The 16,904-nt window shown below is 38.6% G+C and overlaps 1 protein-coding gene across 1 annotated transcript in view; it reads left to right on the forward strand.

Annotated features, from left to right (window-relative positions):
• The window catches only part of LOC146485288 (uncharacterized), a 60,241-nt gene extending 46,698 nt beyond the window's left edge, over positions 1-13,543 (forward strand). The window contains exons 8-18 of the mRNA XM_085103644.1: positions 273-491; positions 1,118-1,494; positions 1,868-2,035; positions 3,423-3,533; positions 4,311-4,427; positions 4,952-5,042; positions 5,418-5,798; positions 6,352-6,474; positions 8,442-8,564; positions 9,120-9,473; positions 12,780-13,543. Coding sequence (XP_084959770.1) covers positions 273-491; positions 1,118-1,494; positions 1,868-2,035; positions 3,423-3,533; positions 4,311-4,427; positions 4,952-5,042; positions 5,418-5,798; positions 6,352-6,474; positions 8,442-8,564; positions 9,120-9,473; positions 12,780-13,405 — 2,690 coding nt within the window. The 3' untranslated portion in view covers positions 13,406-13,543. The remainder of the gene's footprint in view (positions 1-272; positions 492-1,117; positions 1,495-1,867; positions 2,036-3,422; positions 3,534-4,310; positions 4,428-4,951; positions 5,043-5,417; positions 5,799-6,351; positions 6,475-8,441; positions 8,565-9,119; positions 9,474-12,779) is intronic.
• Positions 13,544-16,904: the final 3,361 nt, after the last annotated feature.

Genomic DNA, 16,904 nt, shown 5'->3' on the forward strand with positions numbered 1-16,904 from the left:
TTATAGTTGCAAAATCCGAAAAGACAAAACAAAGTCCGGTGTAATCTTAGTATATTTTTCTCTTCCTACCATGAAACCATTACTAAATCTACGACCTAATTGTCTCTTAACGGTAATGGTAATGGTATTATATACCGAATATTCTATATACATATTCAAATGCGGTTTACATTACTTCAGGGTAAGGGTGAGATCAGACATCAGCATATATATCTTAACGGTGAAAGGTCCTTATAAGTCGTAAGTCTAATTTCTGTTATATTCTTTCTAAGATCTTGATCCTTGTAATAACGCCAGCTGCAAATATTACAGTCACTGCGAAGCTTCGTCCCCACAACAATTTGCCTGCGTATGTAAAAGCAGCTGTCCATCATACCAAGAGCAGATGTGCGCTTCTAACGGCCGCACTTTCAGAAACCTGTGTTTATTGAAGAAAGAGATTTGTGAAACACGTGGAAACTACACAGAATATCATCCTGGAAGCTGTACAGGTAGGCTAATTTAGTTTAACACTCGGACGGTATTATTTGGTGGTGTTCTTAAAGACTTGTGCACGTGATTGAAATGTCACATCTGAATTCTTTCCTTCACGCAGAGTAAATTAACAAGGAGCGTAACAGGGGGCTCAAACCCTACGATGAAATTTTTAAAGTAGTGAAAGTGTTTCATTTCCCAATCTATGTTTTTAAAAAGGCTCTGGTGTAGTATTCTCCTCGAATCCAATGGGCCAATCCCATGCGAAGCCCCATGTGAGAGAGACTGGCTTCGTCAGAAGAAAAAGTACCGTTGGAAACAAACAAACAAACAAAAAAACAAACAACAAACAAAGGAACGAAATTTAAAAGCGAGGCCTTTAAATTAAGAAGAACCAGTCTTATTTATGTTTATTCGTATCGCAATAATAATGTTCGCTTGCCCGGCCTAACAGTGAAATTTAATGTTTTTTCCTAATGAATCTGTATCCTTTAACAGTAAAATTTACTGTTTTTTTCCCAATGAATTTGTATCCATTAACAGTGAAATTTGATGTTTTTTTTTTTCCAATGAATCTGTATCCATTAACAGTGAAATTTAATGGTTTTTTTTCCAATGGATCTGTTTTCTTTTCTACGTACAGGCTTTCCGCTGCAGAAAGGAAGACACACGTTTCAAAACCATCCATCCTGGGCAGAAGATCAGTGTGAAACCATTTATTTTGAACCGTTCATATTTTACCCTCACCAAAAAATTTTTATACAGCTTACCGTGAACCATGTAAACTACTCTGATGCAGCCTTTGTGCACGAGGCCACAACACCGTGGGTTGAAACCATTAATAGCACTCAGTTTACCGCCTGTGTAACTCGAGCAGGGAGGAATGACTACCCTGCAGATAGTTTTGCTACCGTCGACTGGGTCGCTTATCAGGGTGCCCCCTCTGGTGGAGTGGCTGGAGAGGAAAAGTTTTCTCGTTGGTGGACAGGGACCAGCTGTCAGACAGTAACATTGCCAAACGTGAGTGTACTGCTTTTGTGTCATTTCTGTCCTAGCATAGAAGAAGGCCACGTGCTCCTAAGAATACGTTTCCAACTATTAAGTTATTTACCTTGAGAAATGAATTACAATTTTATTTCTGATCCTGCCGGTAAGATCCAGTTTCTTACCAAGCGATAGTTCACGAAATTCCTCTGCTCTTCGGTATACTTTAGAGGTGAATTTTAGTCAACATGCTTATGAAGTATAAAGCAACAACCATTTGAAAATCATTATTGAAAAAAAAAAATGTTCCATTTCAAAAACTGTTTTCTTCCCAACCGTAACGAATTCCCTCATTTATCCGTATTGTAAACAATGAAGCTTGCTCAACTGTTATCTTTAAACTTTGTAGGGGAAGTTTTTTGCCTCGCCAACGATATTCGTAACGGCAGAGCACAAAAGATCCAGTTTGAAGCATGATGCAGCCACTGTATGGCTCGAAGACGTCTCGGCCAGTTCGTTTAAAATTTGTATCCGCGAACTTCAAAACTTTGCAGGAGTTCATGACGACATCTCTGTCGTAAGTGAATGTTAATAAGTTACCACAGCGAGATCCATACTTTCCGCTTCTTTTTTTGACTTTTTATCCCGAATCATAGGACACCTCTTCTTGCCATGCACCTATCATCACCATGTCACGCTATGTCATTTCATGTCACGTCACGTCACGTCACGTTATCTTATATCTCTAACTTTTTTTTATTGTCTAATCCAATTCTCTCTTGTCTCCATTTAAACGCTTTAATGACGTCCATCTGATCTTATTTCAAATCTCGTCCCATTTCGTGTATCCAAACCCTATTCCATGTTCCACTTTGAACACTAGCTGTTGTTGCAATCGCGACACTAGTGACCTTTAGAATTGACCTCAAGTACGCAATTGAGTACTATTACAACTTGTCAAATCCGGTTTGCGTGATTTAATTTAGATTTCACAATTCCTAGACACAACACTGTTACTTATATATGGTAAACATTGAATGAAATATATAGAGCGTTTTAATTCACGTGACTACTGGCCATATTGGTTTACTGAAACAAAAGAAAGTATTTGCATAAAAATAGAGTTCAATTCCCAGAGGTTTAGTTTAGGATACCAACAGGGCCGTTGCAAGGTCATGTGAAAACAGTCTATAGGCCCTTATTTATGGAGAAAATCACCTACAAACGTAAGATTTCTATGTGAGCTGAATAGCTTTAAAAGGAAAATTAGGAAAATGAACTTGTTTTATCTTATAGATGACCAATGTAGAATAGAATGTATTTTATGTAATTCTTAACTTAAGGACGGTGCCTACTATTGTTACTGCGCATACGCTATGCGCATCGCGAGATACTCGGGTTCCCTATGGGTGGTGTATACTAAAACAGGAATCTTTTTTGCGCAGTTTAAAACTTTGCGGAGAAGGCAGAACTTAGCAAATGCTTTTGGTATCTAAAAAGAAAATTTGGGGTAACTATGCATTTTTCAAAGATAATTAAGCTTCAATTTAGGAAAAAACCCCATACATTGCTTTATATTTTGCCGCTTTTTAGAGATATTATTGCTTAATTATCTCTGAAAAATGCGCGGTTACCCCCAATTTTCTTTTAGGATTACAATAGGCCTTGCTAAGAACTGCTTTTCCCGCATAGCAATTTACCGCACAAAAATACTTTGGTATAAGTAGGCACCGTCCTTAACAGTTGAATGTTACAGGTATAGTTTGTATTATTATGTTTTTTTTTTTTTGTTTGTTTTTTTTTTTACGTAGATTTATTTATTCAGTTGGTGTCTCCAATGGCTATAATAAAGCTACAGGTTGATGGCACTAAAAAAATGTTATTATTAATAGTTTCTATTTTCTGCGCAGGGTACAGCCATGTCATAGTTTGGCATATTTAAACGGACGTTTATTTTGTTTCAGAATTGGCTGGCGTTCAAGACCCTACATAGGCCGCTGTTTTCAGAACATAATGATGTCACCTTTCAAAACAGGAACTTGCCTTCCAAGAATCATAACTTTGCCTTCTGTCAGGTACTTATAAGACGGAATCCAGAAAAAATATCCTTTGAAGATGGAACTGAAACGCAATTGACCCACTCCACCACACAACTTCACTTCCAAAGACCAAGGCAGATACCTCAAAACACTTTCTATAGCATGTTGAAGGGAATTGTCTGACCCTATAAACACTCTCTTTTGTCAACTTTCATAATTAAAGCGATCTTGGCTTTGTAAAACGGAGCAGAAATTGGAGTAGGATATACAAGTTAGAAAACTCTATATAATCTCCGTAATGGTGAGAATTGAGGTCAACTCACCGATCGACGGCACATTTAGAGGAGCCATAAAACCTGCATCAAGATTATTTCGTGTCTTTTTCTCCCTTTTCTTTAGGAAAATATTGAGAAAATTTCGAATGTTTTAATGCATGCTTGCCTAAAAAGAACAAGAAAAGCTTGAATTGTTCGTAAAGACTAAACCTGCTATGCAGAAAGAACGCCGGGGCAACGGGTAACCCCGAGCAGGCAATAATTAGCTTGTCCGCTCAGGTTGCCCATCACGCCCAGGATTTGAATCATCTTAACCGGTCGTGTTGCCAGACATATTAAAATATCACCTCTCGCGTAAGACCACATGCATGTAAGTAATATTGCATTTAAGGCTTTCAATTAGCCTCATAAGCTTAATCTGTTTCGTAATTAATAGATTTCAATTTTTTTTTCTGCACAATGTATGGCCCAGGTGAATAATGGCACATATCTTGCAGTATAAGACAACGAGACTAATCAGAACTATTGTGCGTTTAAGGATGTGAATTTTATTCGGAGTTACACCAAATATCCGACAGTGCTACTATCAGCAAAACATTCAACTACCGGAGGAAATGCTGTACCAGAATGTAACGGGATTGTAACCTGGATTGAGGTAAGTACAGACAAAACTAAAATGCCTCCATAAACAAACATATTAAAGCACACTTTTAATCCTATCTATACCAATATAATTAGTATTTAATATCTAAGAATTAAAACTTGGCCAAGGCCTTAGAGAAACTCCCTCACTCGCCGTAGTTATGTTTGAACTTTACAGCAAGTTGGTTGTACTTCATCCTTGATATTTCCTGGGCTGCATGTTCCAGTATTCTCTTTTTCCCATTGTTATTCATAAAATGTTAGTTTAAATAGTCTTTTTTCACTTTTTCAGTGCTGCATCATTCTCCCTCCTTAAAAAGAACTAAAACCCCATTTAATTATCTGCTGTATATTATCGTTTCTATTTGAACTCTAGCAGGAGCCGAAAAAAATGCAATTGGTTCCTAGGAGAGTTTTTCCTTTGGGAAGCAAGGATGGTGTGGCGGGGAGGAGGGTGCATGCGTGGGGGTTAAGGGATTGTTCCTGTGCTTTCTTGGTCAGCCGAAGAAAATACTGAAGTTGTGTTTTCTTTTGAAGTTTATCAGCAACTCTGGATTTAGGATTTGCCTCAAGGAGCTGTTTGTACAACGCTTTGATCCTTTGACTGTGTCATATGCAGTATTATCAGGTAAATAGCATTTCCCAGTAATTTGTACAAGTGTGCAACTAACTGAACTGCGATTGTGCATATTGGGAAAGAAACTGGAAAAAATGATTCAATTAATCAGTTTCTAAAGTCTCACTCTATCTTCACCATGGATGTAATATATTTGCTTTATCCCAATTCCATCAGTGAATTAATATCGCTAGAGCTTTGCAGCTACTAGTAATAAAGAAAGTTGATTACCAAAGCAACAGATTACAGGCTAAAAGCTTGAGATCTTCTTCTTGAATCCTGGCAATTATAATACAAGAAGCCTCCAAGCTACCCAATTTTACTGAAAAAAAAAAGGAGTAGGCTTCCATTGCAGAAACACATGTAAATGTACATCTTTTTACACAGACGTATGTCCCGATAATTGGAGCTATTTCAAGGGATACTGCTATAGCAAAGTCTCTTCCTGTGATTCGTGGAGTAACAGTAAGGGAAAGTGTTCAACATTGGGAGCTAACCTTCCCAGCATTCACAATCAAGAAGAAAATGTGTACGTTCAAAACCTGCACGGCGGGGAACAAGCCTGGCTGGGTCTGTCTGACATCAACGCTGAAGGGACCTTTGTTTGGAGTGACGGAACACCTTTTGATTTCCATTACTGGGCAAACAAACAACCAAACAACTTTCGGGACGAGGATTGTGTTCACACTTTAGGTTCACTTCGTGGCCACGAGTACAAATGGAACGATGTCAATTGTTCGGACTGCCGCAAGTTCACTTGCAAGAGAGGTGAGGCTAAATAGTCTCATTAAAAATCGGCCTGAAACATTTCAACACAAAAGGATTTGCCTCCGAATTTATTATTCGTATTCAAGAACAGAAAAAAAAATCGCATCTGTCGGACGCTTGGCCTACGACTTAAAGCGCCAGCCCGACAGCCGTGAATTAGTTTTATGCTATTGTTTAAGACCCAACTTGTAAACCATTTGTTTTTTTTTTTTTTTTTTAACAATTATATTATGTTGTAGCAATAGTAAAAAGAGGTATAAAATAGCGTGATGACAGTCTTAATCTGAAAAATCAAATTTTGAGCTCTCACCGGTAATCGAACTCATGCCGTCCAGAATACTGGTTGTAATTCTTTACCACTAAGCTGTGGGAGCCCCATTCGATGTGGGGAGGAAGGAGTGGGATGGGGGGGGGGGGGGGGGGTATTGTGTAATCAAGATTATGAGGCATAGGACCCCCATCACCCAATGTACGAACTACGACAGCATACCTATAAACGCAAACTATTCTCATTGCACAGGACTCCAATATATGTGACATTATATTGCTTTAGATTACAATGAGTGCCAAGGCTTCTCCTACAACTGTCCAGTGAATGCCACTTGTGTGAACAATGACGGTTCTTACAGCTGTCGATGCCCTCCTGGATATCGTCTTGATGGAAACAATTGCACAGGTTTGTTAAAACAGCTTTGTGAAATCTACCTAATTCAGCCGTGAGGCTGCGAAGTGGTTAAATGAACTCTCTCTCTCTCTCTTCTCTCACACTCTCTCTCTCTCTCTCTCTCTCTCTCTCTCTCTCTCTCTCTCTCTCTCTCTCTCTCTCTCTCTCTCTCTCTCTCTCTCTCTCTCTCTCTCTCTCTCTCTCTCTCTCTCTCTCTCTCTCTCTCTCTCTCTCTCTCTCTCTCTCTCTCTCTCTCTCTCTCTCTCTCTCTCTCTCTCTCTCTCTCTCTCTCTCTCTCTCTCTCTCTCTCTCTCTCTCTCTCTCTCTCTCTCTCTCTCTCTCTCTCTCTCTCCCTCCCTCCCTCCCTCCCTCCCTCCCTCCCTCCATCGGAGTGGAAAAGTGCCAAAGTTTTCCCTGTATATAAGAAGGATGACAAGTCTAATCCGAATAACTACCGACCGATTTCTGTTTTACCTGCTGTTGGAAAAGTTTTTGAAAGAATTATATATAACCAACTGTATTCTTATCTTTCAAGAAACAAACTTTTAACTAAGCATCAGTCTGGTTTTCGTTCTCTGCATTCCACAGTAACAGCACTGTTGGATGAAACGAATGAATGGTATTTAAACATTGACCAAGGTAACACAAACGTGGTGTTTTTTTCTGGATTTGGCCAAAGCCTTCGATACTGTATCGCATGAGATTCTCTTGAATAAACTTGAACTGTACGGGATTAGTGGACCGACTCTGGATTGGTTTAAATCCTATCTTTTTAACAGAGACCAAGTTTGTGCGGTCCAGGGATACACATCTCAGCCTCGAAAAATCAGCTGTGGTGCCATCCTAGGACCACTGTTATTTCTTATTTACATAAATGATCTCCCTGCGTGTTTAAAATATGCGACAGCTCGTATGTTTGCAGACGACACTACCATCACAAATTCTCATAAACCTACGGCGCGCCTTCACCGGGAAATTAATCATGACCTGAATAATTTACAAAATTGGCTACTGGCTAATCAGCTTAGCTTAAATGCTCTTAAAACAGAGTACATGTATTTTGCCTCTGATTATAACCTATCTAATCTTGGAATCTTCGCGATAGATCCCTTGAAAATTGGTGAGCAACCTATAAACAGGGTTCAGTCCACTAAGTCCCTTGGAGTTGTATTTGATTAACGTCTAGTATGGGAGGAGCATGTTGACAGCCTTTGCAAACGTGTCTCTTCAGGACTAACTGCGTTAAAACAGGCTCGTCAGTATGTTCCCCAAGACACAATTTGCTAAAAGCAGCAGTTTTTCTTTTATTGGGGCAAAGATATGGAACAACATCCCATTTCATATTAGAACTGCTCCCACTCTCTCTGCTTTTAAAAAACAAATAAATAGCCTCGCTGTAATTTAAGCTCTGTATATATATAGTCTATCAGTGTATAGTATATTTTAACCTTTGAATAACTTGTATTACCTTTAACACGGCTTTTCTATAAAGCAGTAGTTTTTCTTTTACTGATGTAAATTCCGTGGATAAATAAAGGTCATTCATTCATTCATTCATTCATTTATTCATTCATTCATTCATTCATTCATTCATTCATTCATTCATTCATTCTATCTATCTATCTATCTATCTATCTATCTATCTATCTATCTATCTATCTATCTATCTATCTATCTATCTATCTATCTATCTATCTATCTATCAGCTTATTGAGCCTCTTAACTCTGACGCAACCCTTCAAAACCAGATTAAAAACAAAAGAATGGAAAAATGAAAAGACAAACCAACAAATAAATAACAACAAGTAAACAGCTTAATTAATTATTTAATGTCAGGGATCTATTGCCGAATGCGTTCTTCGTGTGTATAAGTACGGGCATCTCCAATCACTCAACAATGTAAATTCCTCGCACTTTTCTACCAAACAATTGCATCAGAAAAAAAATAAATCTCTAATACATTTTTTTTTTTTTAACAGATGTGGATGAGTGTCAGCTGGGATCATATTCCTGCCATGCAAATGAAAGTTGTGTCAACGTCCCTGGTTCGTACACCTGTAAATGTATTGGCTATGTAGGCGACGGTAAACGTAACTGCGAAGGTACGTTTATTTGAAAGCGCTTTTCAACGGTGCATTGTCTGTCTTCAACGCAAACCGCCTTGGAAGGAAAAACTAGAATAACTATAAATTATTGTTTTTTGCTATTTGGTTTTGAATTTCATCATCAGCAAAATAAGCCAGGCTTAAAAGTCATTAACCCTGAATCACCAATTTCTTCTTTTCACGGCGTCACTTAACGCTCAGCAGTATTAAACACTTTCAAAAGGTAGGATAAACAGGATTTGAGTCACATCTGTGCCTTCTGAAGCTATTTTCATAAAAGTTAAGATTTGTTGTTGTACTGTGAGCTAATTTATGATTTAATCACTTTTAGTCTGGCAACGCCTTCCCATGACCAGGCGCTTGCGTGACTTACTCGTGATATGATGATAGCTTTTCGTTTTGTTTTGCCTTTTATTGGAGGGGGGGAGGGTGGGGGAAGAGGGGAAGTGGGAGGAAAATTCAAGAGGAGTTCAATATTTTTTCTTTGCGAAAATATAAACAGCTCCCAATCGTAAATTAAGCCATAATTACAACACTGCTCTTTCTTTACAGCACCTTTTGTGACAGCAACCACTTCCTGTAGTTCCGATAATCAACTGGTGCGTTTAACCAACACAAAAGGAGTAATACAGACACGCGATGGCTCCTACTACCTGAATAATGTCTATTGTCAATGGAATTTGTCTTCAAACACATTGCTCCAACTCCACTTCGCAAGTTTTAGGACGCATTCATCCGCTGACTACTTAGCCATCTACGATGGCGGGTCATCGTCCGCTCCTCTGATTGGTCGATTTAGTGGAAGCTCTCTCCCTTCTCCCATTGCGAGTTCTTCGAACAAACTTTATTTGCAATTTACATCGGATGGTTCAGGTTATGATTACGGATTCAAAGCATTTTACAGAGGTATGGTGTAGTTTCTCAACATTAGTAGGATTCATTGCAAAAACGGCTTGTGTACTTGTCTACCAAGTAAAGCGTATTTCAGTTGCTAAGTTATCCTGGCTGGGTATAGGACCTGCCGTTTACCGTCGGGTGTTGACTTCATACAGAAAACACTCGGAAATAGAGAACGCCTTCGCACTCGGTTGAATTGGCCTGGCTTTGCTTTTAGCGAAATTACAGCTCTGAAATTTGTAAGCCATTGTACCAAAATAATGCATGTATATTAGCTTATATTAGCGTCATTCAGTTTTTGCGAAAGTTGAAAATGAAAACTGAAAATGAATGTTCAATGTTCTTTTAATTTTATTTTTTTGAAAGTTGTTAAATGAAAAATGAATTAAATGTATATTTTTATTTTTATTTTTATTTTCTTGAAAAATGAAAACGTATGTTTAAATTTCATCTTTCCGACCATTTTCTGAAACCAAACTTCAACAAACACTCACGAATTATACATTAAAATGCGCCACATTTAATGTAGTTTTCGAATTTGGCGGTAACAGCCCACTCTGAGCATGCGTGTTTCAGGCCTAGGCCCAGACTCTCAGCCCTATAAATATTTCTCAAAAACGCCTCGTAAAATATTCTCGAACAGCAACATAAAAGCGCCTTTTTAGGAAAGAAAATCCTAACCATTCCATGTAAATAATATATCCACGTAAGAGTCAAATATTCCTCTTTTATAATCTGAAGGTTACAGATCCATTTCCTCATTACAGTAAGTACGAGTAAGAAAAATGTTCCTAACTCTGTACTGTCGCGTGTCACATTGCTCCCAGCGGGTTCCAAAATAAAGCTTTAGCCTGGCGTGACTTTGATATGCGAATCAAAGTTAAATCTTAATCTATCCGTATCCAATGAGAAGCGAGCGAGCGACATTGAGAAAGTCTATGACGAATGCTGTAAAATCACTACTCTAACAACAAGTTCAGACGTGAAAGTTTGTTTTTTCTAAATGTCGCACTTTATCCATTTATATAAGTTAAGTGAACTAGCGTGAGGTCCCTATTGGAAAAATATTTGTCGCGATTTTTGTTTTTTTTTTTTTTGCAAGTTTATGGATCGAGCCGAAGGCTAGGTCTATAATCTTGCAAAAAAAAAAAAAAAAAAGACGAGACCATTTTTTTCCCAATGAGGTTTTTATTATATAGGCTTTCCCAACTGTTGTTTTCTAGTACGCGTGAAACTTGTTTATGTTCAAGTGATGCGACTAAAAGCGCAAGAAAGCCTTTCAATGCTGACTCGTATTCGCAGCCAAAAACCTCGTGGAATAATCCTCATTGGCACAAAAGAGCGACTTTTTATTGGTCAAAGTTTGACACGCAAAGGTTGACATGTCTCGTCAATTAAAGTGGAAAAGTTCAAAAAATGAAAAGTTACCTGATTTGAGATTCGGAAGAAAACGCATTTAGAAGTCTCAACTTTTGAAAAAGACTTGCTATGTTATGAATGATAATTGATGAAATTGAAGCTTTTGTAGTTAAAATTACATTTTAGTCGTCTTTATCTTCACTTAAAATGGCTCGGAGCTTGTGAAGCGGTGGCTTATCATGATTCGAAATCTGGATTCTAGGCGAGTAGTTTTGGGAATTTGCTCCTAGGCCTTGTGGTCGTCATACTGGTACTTTCCACCTCAATTGCTGTCTGTGTATTGCCAGTTGCTTGGAGATCGCTTGTGGTTGTTGAGCGACTGAGAGCTAACGGCATTCTTCGTTGATGCTGAATGGAAGCCGATTTGTATGAATCCAAGCTTTTCAGATGTCGATGTTTACTCTAATGGAACTACAAGCTATTTTCTTTTTGCAGTGAGGACTTCTCGGGATAGTTTAAATTCGTCACCTTGAATGAGATTGACTTTTAATGCGTGCGTATTAAGATAACGCTGGATACTTCGTTGAAGGCAAGTTAGAATTCCAGCTTCGTATTCGTCGCCATTTTTCTTTTTAAAACATTTTAAAAACAAGCGCAGAGCGGCAGATTAAGTTCGACCCAGGATATAACTCGTTCCGTTAGTGGCGAACGTTTACCCACACTTTAAGGAACTATTTTTTTCTTCAGAGGATCCAGCCTGCTGTTCCTTAATGAAGTTGCGTTATTTTGAAGCCTTGTCGACGGAATTTTTCTGTTTTCCTCGTCAATTTTGTTGTTTTCTGGGCTTTTTTGGTCCCTTCGGCTGAAGGACAAAATACGTCGCCCTTGTAGTAAAAGTCCGACATCACGGTTTGAACAGTTCCTACTTTATAAACGTAGTTGAAAACGTTTTTGCTTTGTGTTGTCAAACTTGAAACACTTTGATGTAACGCAAGCGGTCCATCTTAGAGGTCCGCATCAATCTCGTATCCATAGTCCACAGGCTTTTTGATCAGCGGGTGGGCGCCAGGAGAGACTCTGGAGAATTCGAAAAAAAAATTAAGTTCTTTGATTGCCTGCTCTATTTTAGCTCTGTAACGGTTTCCATTGTTTTACCGCAGAAATCCTGCGGTAATAAAATTCCAGTACCCGAGAGTCTCTCCTGGAGACCAACCGCTGGCTAACGAGCCGGAGGACTCTGGGTGCGAGATTGGGTCCGTAGAGGAAAATTCGGACCGCTCATGGAGCCAATAAGAATGCTCCATTTAAGTCCGGACCAATTCGTCTAAATAATAAAAATAATTATACAATACAATATAGGAAAATGGATAGGCGATTTCAATTCCAAAGCTTAGTTGAAAAAAAGAGGAGATAACATTTGCTAAAGTCGGATATGGTTATTGCCCATTATCGACTTTCAAATTACAAGACACATGCCACCATTTTGGATTTTATGACACCATACGTTTGTTAGGAAGCAACTGTTGGAAGCCATGACATCCAAAATGGAGATGCTTGGAAACTTTAAAATCTGAAGAAGGCGATAATAAAGTCCACTTTTTTACTAAATAATGAAACACTACTTCTGTGTTTTTAAACGCATTTGATATTAGACTGTATTTCCCAAATTACGTCTCTCAAGAGTGGGAGTTTTGCTAAAGCATTTACTATTAAGCAATTGTGTGATTTAACAAAAATAACCAATTTCCTTTACTTGACAATTTACTTGAACTTTTCAACCTTTAACCTCACTTTTTTTTCACAAGTGTCACTTTTCGCCAAAGCGTTTCTCAAAACTTTAAACTGGGAAAATAAAGTAATAAAAATGTCATTTCTCTTTGTTTTGTAAACATGCGCATATGCCCCAATAGTCTGTGATATTTACTTAATAATTTTTGTCTAATTTTTCCATTTTAGCTATCACAACAGGCAGCCTTCGTTTGAGTGGTAATTCGTTAGCCGCTGGTAGAGTGGAAATATTCTATGATAATCAGTGGGGCACTATTTGCGACGATGCCTGGGATATAAACGATGCCAACGTCGTCTGTAGACAGCTTGGTTTCCAAAAAGCTTCACGAGCCTTCCGTGGCGCTCATCACGGTCAGGGGTCCGGTCGCATTTGGATGGATGATGTGGCCTGTTCAGGAAGCGAGTCACATCTATTCGACTGCAGACACCGTGGATGGGGAAACCATGACTGCACTCACAGCAGAGATGCCAGTGTTGAGTGCCTTCCTATCCGTTTAGCAAATGGAGGAGCTTACTACGGCCGGGTTGAGGTTTTCTACAAAGGAATCTGGGGCACAGTGTGTGATGATTACTGGGATATCAATGATGCTCACGTGGTGTGTCGTCAGCTTGGTTTCCCCAGTGCATCCACATATTACCATAGTGCGCATTACGGTCAGGGATCTGACCCTATCTGGTTAGATGATGTCAGTTGCAGTGGAGGAGAATCTTCGATATCTGATTGCTCTCATAGGGGCTGGGGAGTGGTTGGCTGCAGCCATAGCGAGGATGCAAGTGTAATTTGTAACACTTAGCTTTCACTAAGTTAGAAAAAAATGATATATCGTTTGTAGTTAAGTCCTAATGACTTCATCTAGACAAACTGAGATAGCCAATAACCTGACGCTTTCTAAGTTGATTATTTTTTCCTTTTAAATCCGCGTGAGAAACAGTACACCTTACTCTTTAATTATAATTATAATTATAATGGGTTCTCCCTTTTCAATAAGGATGGCAGATCGAGGGCGTTCACCGTTGAGCAAGACAGTGTAGGAAAACGACATTGCAAAAAAAAAAAGGGGGTGGGGACACATTAATTTTGCTTTTAGCTTAAAAAAGAGAAAAAGGACAAATTTATAATACCCAGTATCTTTTTAACTTGCTGAAAGGAATTACCTCTTTACTGAATATCATATTACAATCAGTTCAAGAAAGATCGAAAAGAACAACGAAGCTTTGTTGAACTGTATACAGCTATTTCAATTAACGCTGCCTATGAGACAAGGCCTAAAGGAGATATGGATAGTTTGTTAATAAATTAGCCAATCTCGTTTTCCATCCCATAGTACTGATATACAAATTAAAAAGCTTTACAAATACACTCTTTTTTCCGTCCGTTGTTCAGGGTTAGCATGAGGTTTTAACATCCGACAACTCTAATTTCAATGGCTGTGTTTTACGGTGTTCAATCATTAGACTACAAACAGGTTTAAAATAAACTAACAACTTCATTTTAACGAATCATAGGTTTTGCCTTGAAAAGAATTGCGCGCTTGAATCTCTTGTTGTTTTCGATATATTGTGATTAGTTTAAATAAGCACTCTGTTTGATGTTTATTATAGCGCTTTCAAGTATTTAGGTCAAGACGTTAAGCTTTTTATTAATCATCTCTAATGCCGGATTACTTTTAATGTTTGATAAAAACTTTGGACAGTGATTGGTAAATTTAGTTGTGTGGCCAGTGGATCTTATGAATTAGTGATGGATTGGCAGCCTTACAAAATGCCATAATTTTATTTCCACACTGACCTAGTAAGACCTAGTAAGGTCATAGAAATACATTTGATAAACAAAACAATAGCTATAAATGTTAGAACCGTTCCTTGAATAAGTTAAATTGGATTGTTTATTCCTCTTCAATCTGACTTTTTTTTCGTTCCTGGGAAGAATCAAATGGTGTAAAATGTTAAGGTTTGCCACAGAGATCAAAAATCCAAATTTGAGGAAAACAAGGGCTGTAAAAATTTTGTTGCCATGGAAAAATGATGTCACGTGATCAACCAATTATCGCTGATCAGACTGTTCCAGATAAAGTTTAGGAAAAGTCAATAAGTTAAGTAATGTTCGCCTTGATATTAAAAAATAAATAAATAAATAGTTATTTAATGCTTAGAAACGTGCGTTTCTCAAACTCCCGAAACCATTTTACATGCACAAAATTCATTACTAAAAGTTCAATTTTTAAAATTTTGAATGCAAAAACTTTGTTAGTTTTCCACTGATTAAGAAACACGTTGAGTTACTTTGTACGAGAAATAGCCGGCAATCTGTAGAAAATTGATATAAAGAAATACCTTTCGAGCCCGAAAGCTCTTCGAGAGCTTTGAGAAACGCACGGCAAAGCCGATTGAATGAATAATTAATTTCTTTGAATCAATTTATACATCTTTAAATCTGAAACACACTAAGCCCAATAAAAATAAGGGTAGAAAAAGGCCAGAGTAAATTCTAAACTAGCCTGCATGACAGGCGCTTTATGAGCCATGCGGGGAGAACGCGATATTTTGCGCGCAGCGCGACACGAGCGCGAAGCGCGAGACGAGGGGAAGAGAAAAATAAGACGCCTGTCCGCAGTCCATTGTTCTTGCTGTTCCTCCTATTCTCGACCGTCCATCAGGTAGACAGTCATGCTGATTGGTCAATTAGTACCACGTGATGATGTCGTAGCGTGCTCAAGATGTGTAAACAAAAATGGCGGCTTTTAGTGTGGAAGAAACGATAAAAAGTGCTCTCGAAAGTTTTCCCAATATCGATTGTTTAAAGAATGAACAGAAGAAATGTATCGCAGCACTGCTTCAGAAGAAAGACGTGTTGAATTTGTTACCAACAGGATTTAGTAAAAGCTTAAACGGCTTGCTCTTTGCCCGGGTCTTTGACAATTATGAGTTCTGTAAAATGAGTTTCCTCCCATAACTCAACAAATTCTTTCGCCGCTTCAATTCTCTGGCATGTAAGGAAGGATACAAGCATAAGCAAAGCCTGATAATCCAAGTCTTCGTGAGACATCAAAGAATTAAAGTGAGCAGAGAGCGAATTGATGAGAAGATCCAAATACTGCAATAAAACAATCGAGCGAATTATTTTAAACAAGGATACCTCGCAAAAAGAACTTCCCGGTCCTTGTAATCTAAGCTATTCCTTTGGACAAAAACCTGAGCAGAGGACCCAAATCACATCAAAATTTATTCTAAACCAATTCAAAAGAAGATTTAAAGTGGTTTGAGACTACAATAATTATTCGATGAACAATAACTGATCCTCAATTTAAGTTATATCAAGCTTAAACAACAAGGTAATAACAAAGCTCTCGCCCTTGTCGTGATTACACAATTACCAATACCTTAGTTTTTGTTTGTGTTTCTTTCTATTCGAACCATCCACGGAAACACATGGCCCAGCGCTTGGTGAATTCTTCGCTAATCTTTTCACCGACGGATTCCTTGGCGATGGCCCGGCCTGAGCTGCCTGCTTTACTTCTTCCAAAGTTTTACATGAAGTTAAAATGCGGCTAGCGCATTTTGGACACGATCTACTGGACAGGCTTGAATTGTCTTGCACAAAAATACCGTGCTCCGAGAGCAGATTTGAGAGCTGAACGCCTTTGCATTCTTGCCTTTGGGTTACGGAAAAAATTGGAATTGAACTCGAATTTTGCAGAAAAGGCTTTTGCAAAATCTACATAAAGAATGTAATGATTTAGGTCCGTAAACTTTGGTAGGAGTTCGCGAACCCATGGAAGCATGAAACAGTTGTAACTTCTAATTTCTACTGCAATGCAGACGCGTCGCGCAAGAAAGATGACAAGTTTCGCGCGATAATGGATCGTGTTTTCTGATTGGTTCTTTTGACATCACCGCGGTTGCTTTTATTGGTGGGCGTAAGTGGGCGGAACAGAAAGAACAATGGACTGCGGACAGTTGCTTTATTTTTTCCTTCCCGTCGTCTCGCGCTTCGCGCTCGTGTCGCCCTGCGCGCGAAATATCGCGTTCGCCCCGCTTGGCTCATAAAGCGCCTGTCATGCAGGCTAATTCTAAACAAAGACCAAAGACGAACAGAAAAAATTAAAAGGGGAGGAGGAGGGAAACAGATAAGATGTTCAGACGACGAATGTAACTAGCGAATGACCACTTGGTAACCAGGTCACAAATATTTAACCCCGACAACAGATAGTGGGTTTAATTAATTGAAATGCACAACCCACAGCCCTTGCCTGTGACGCAAACCTCGTATGTTTTGGATAGATAGATAGATAG

This window comes from Pavona decussata, unplaced genomic scaffold (assembly GCF_977016875.1).
Source record: "Pavona decussata unplaced genomic scaffold, jaPavDecu1.1 SCAFFOLD_27, whole genome shotgun sequence".
NCBI lineage: Eukaryota > Metazoa > Cnidaria > Anthozoa > Scleractinia > Agariciidae > Pavona > Pavona decussata.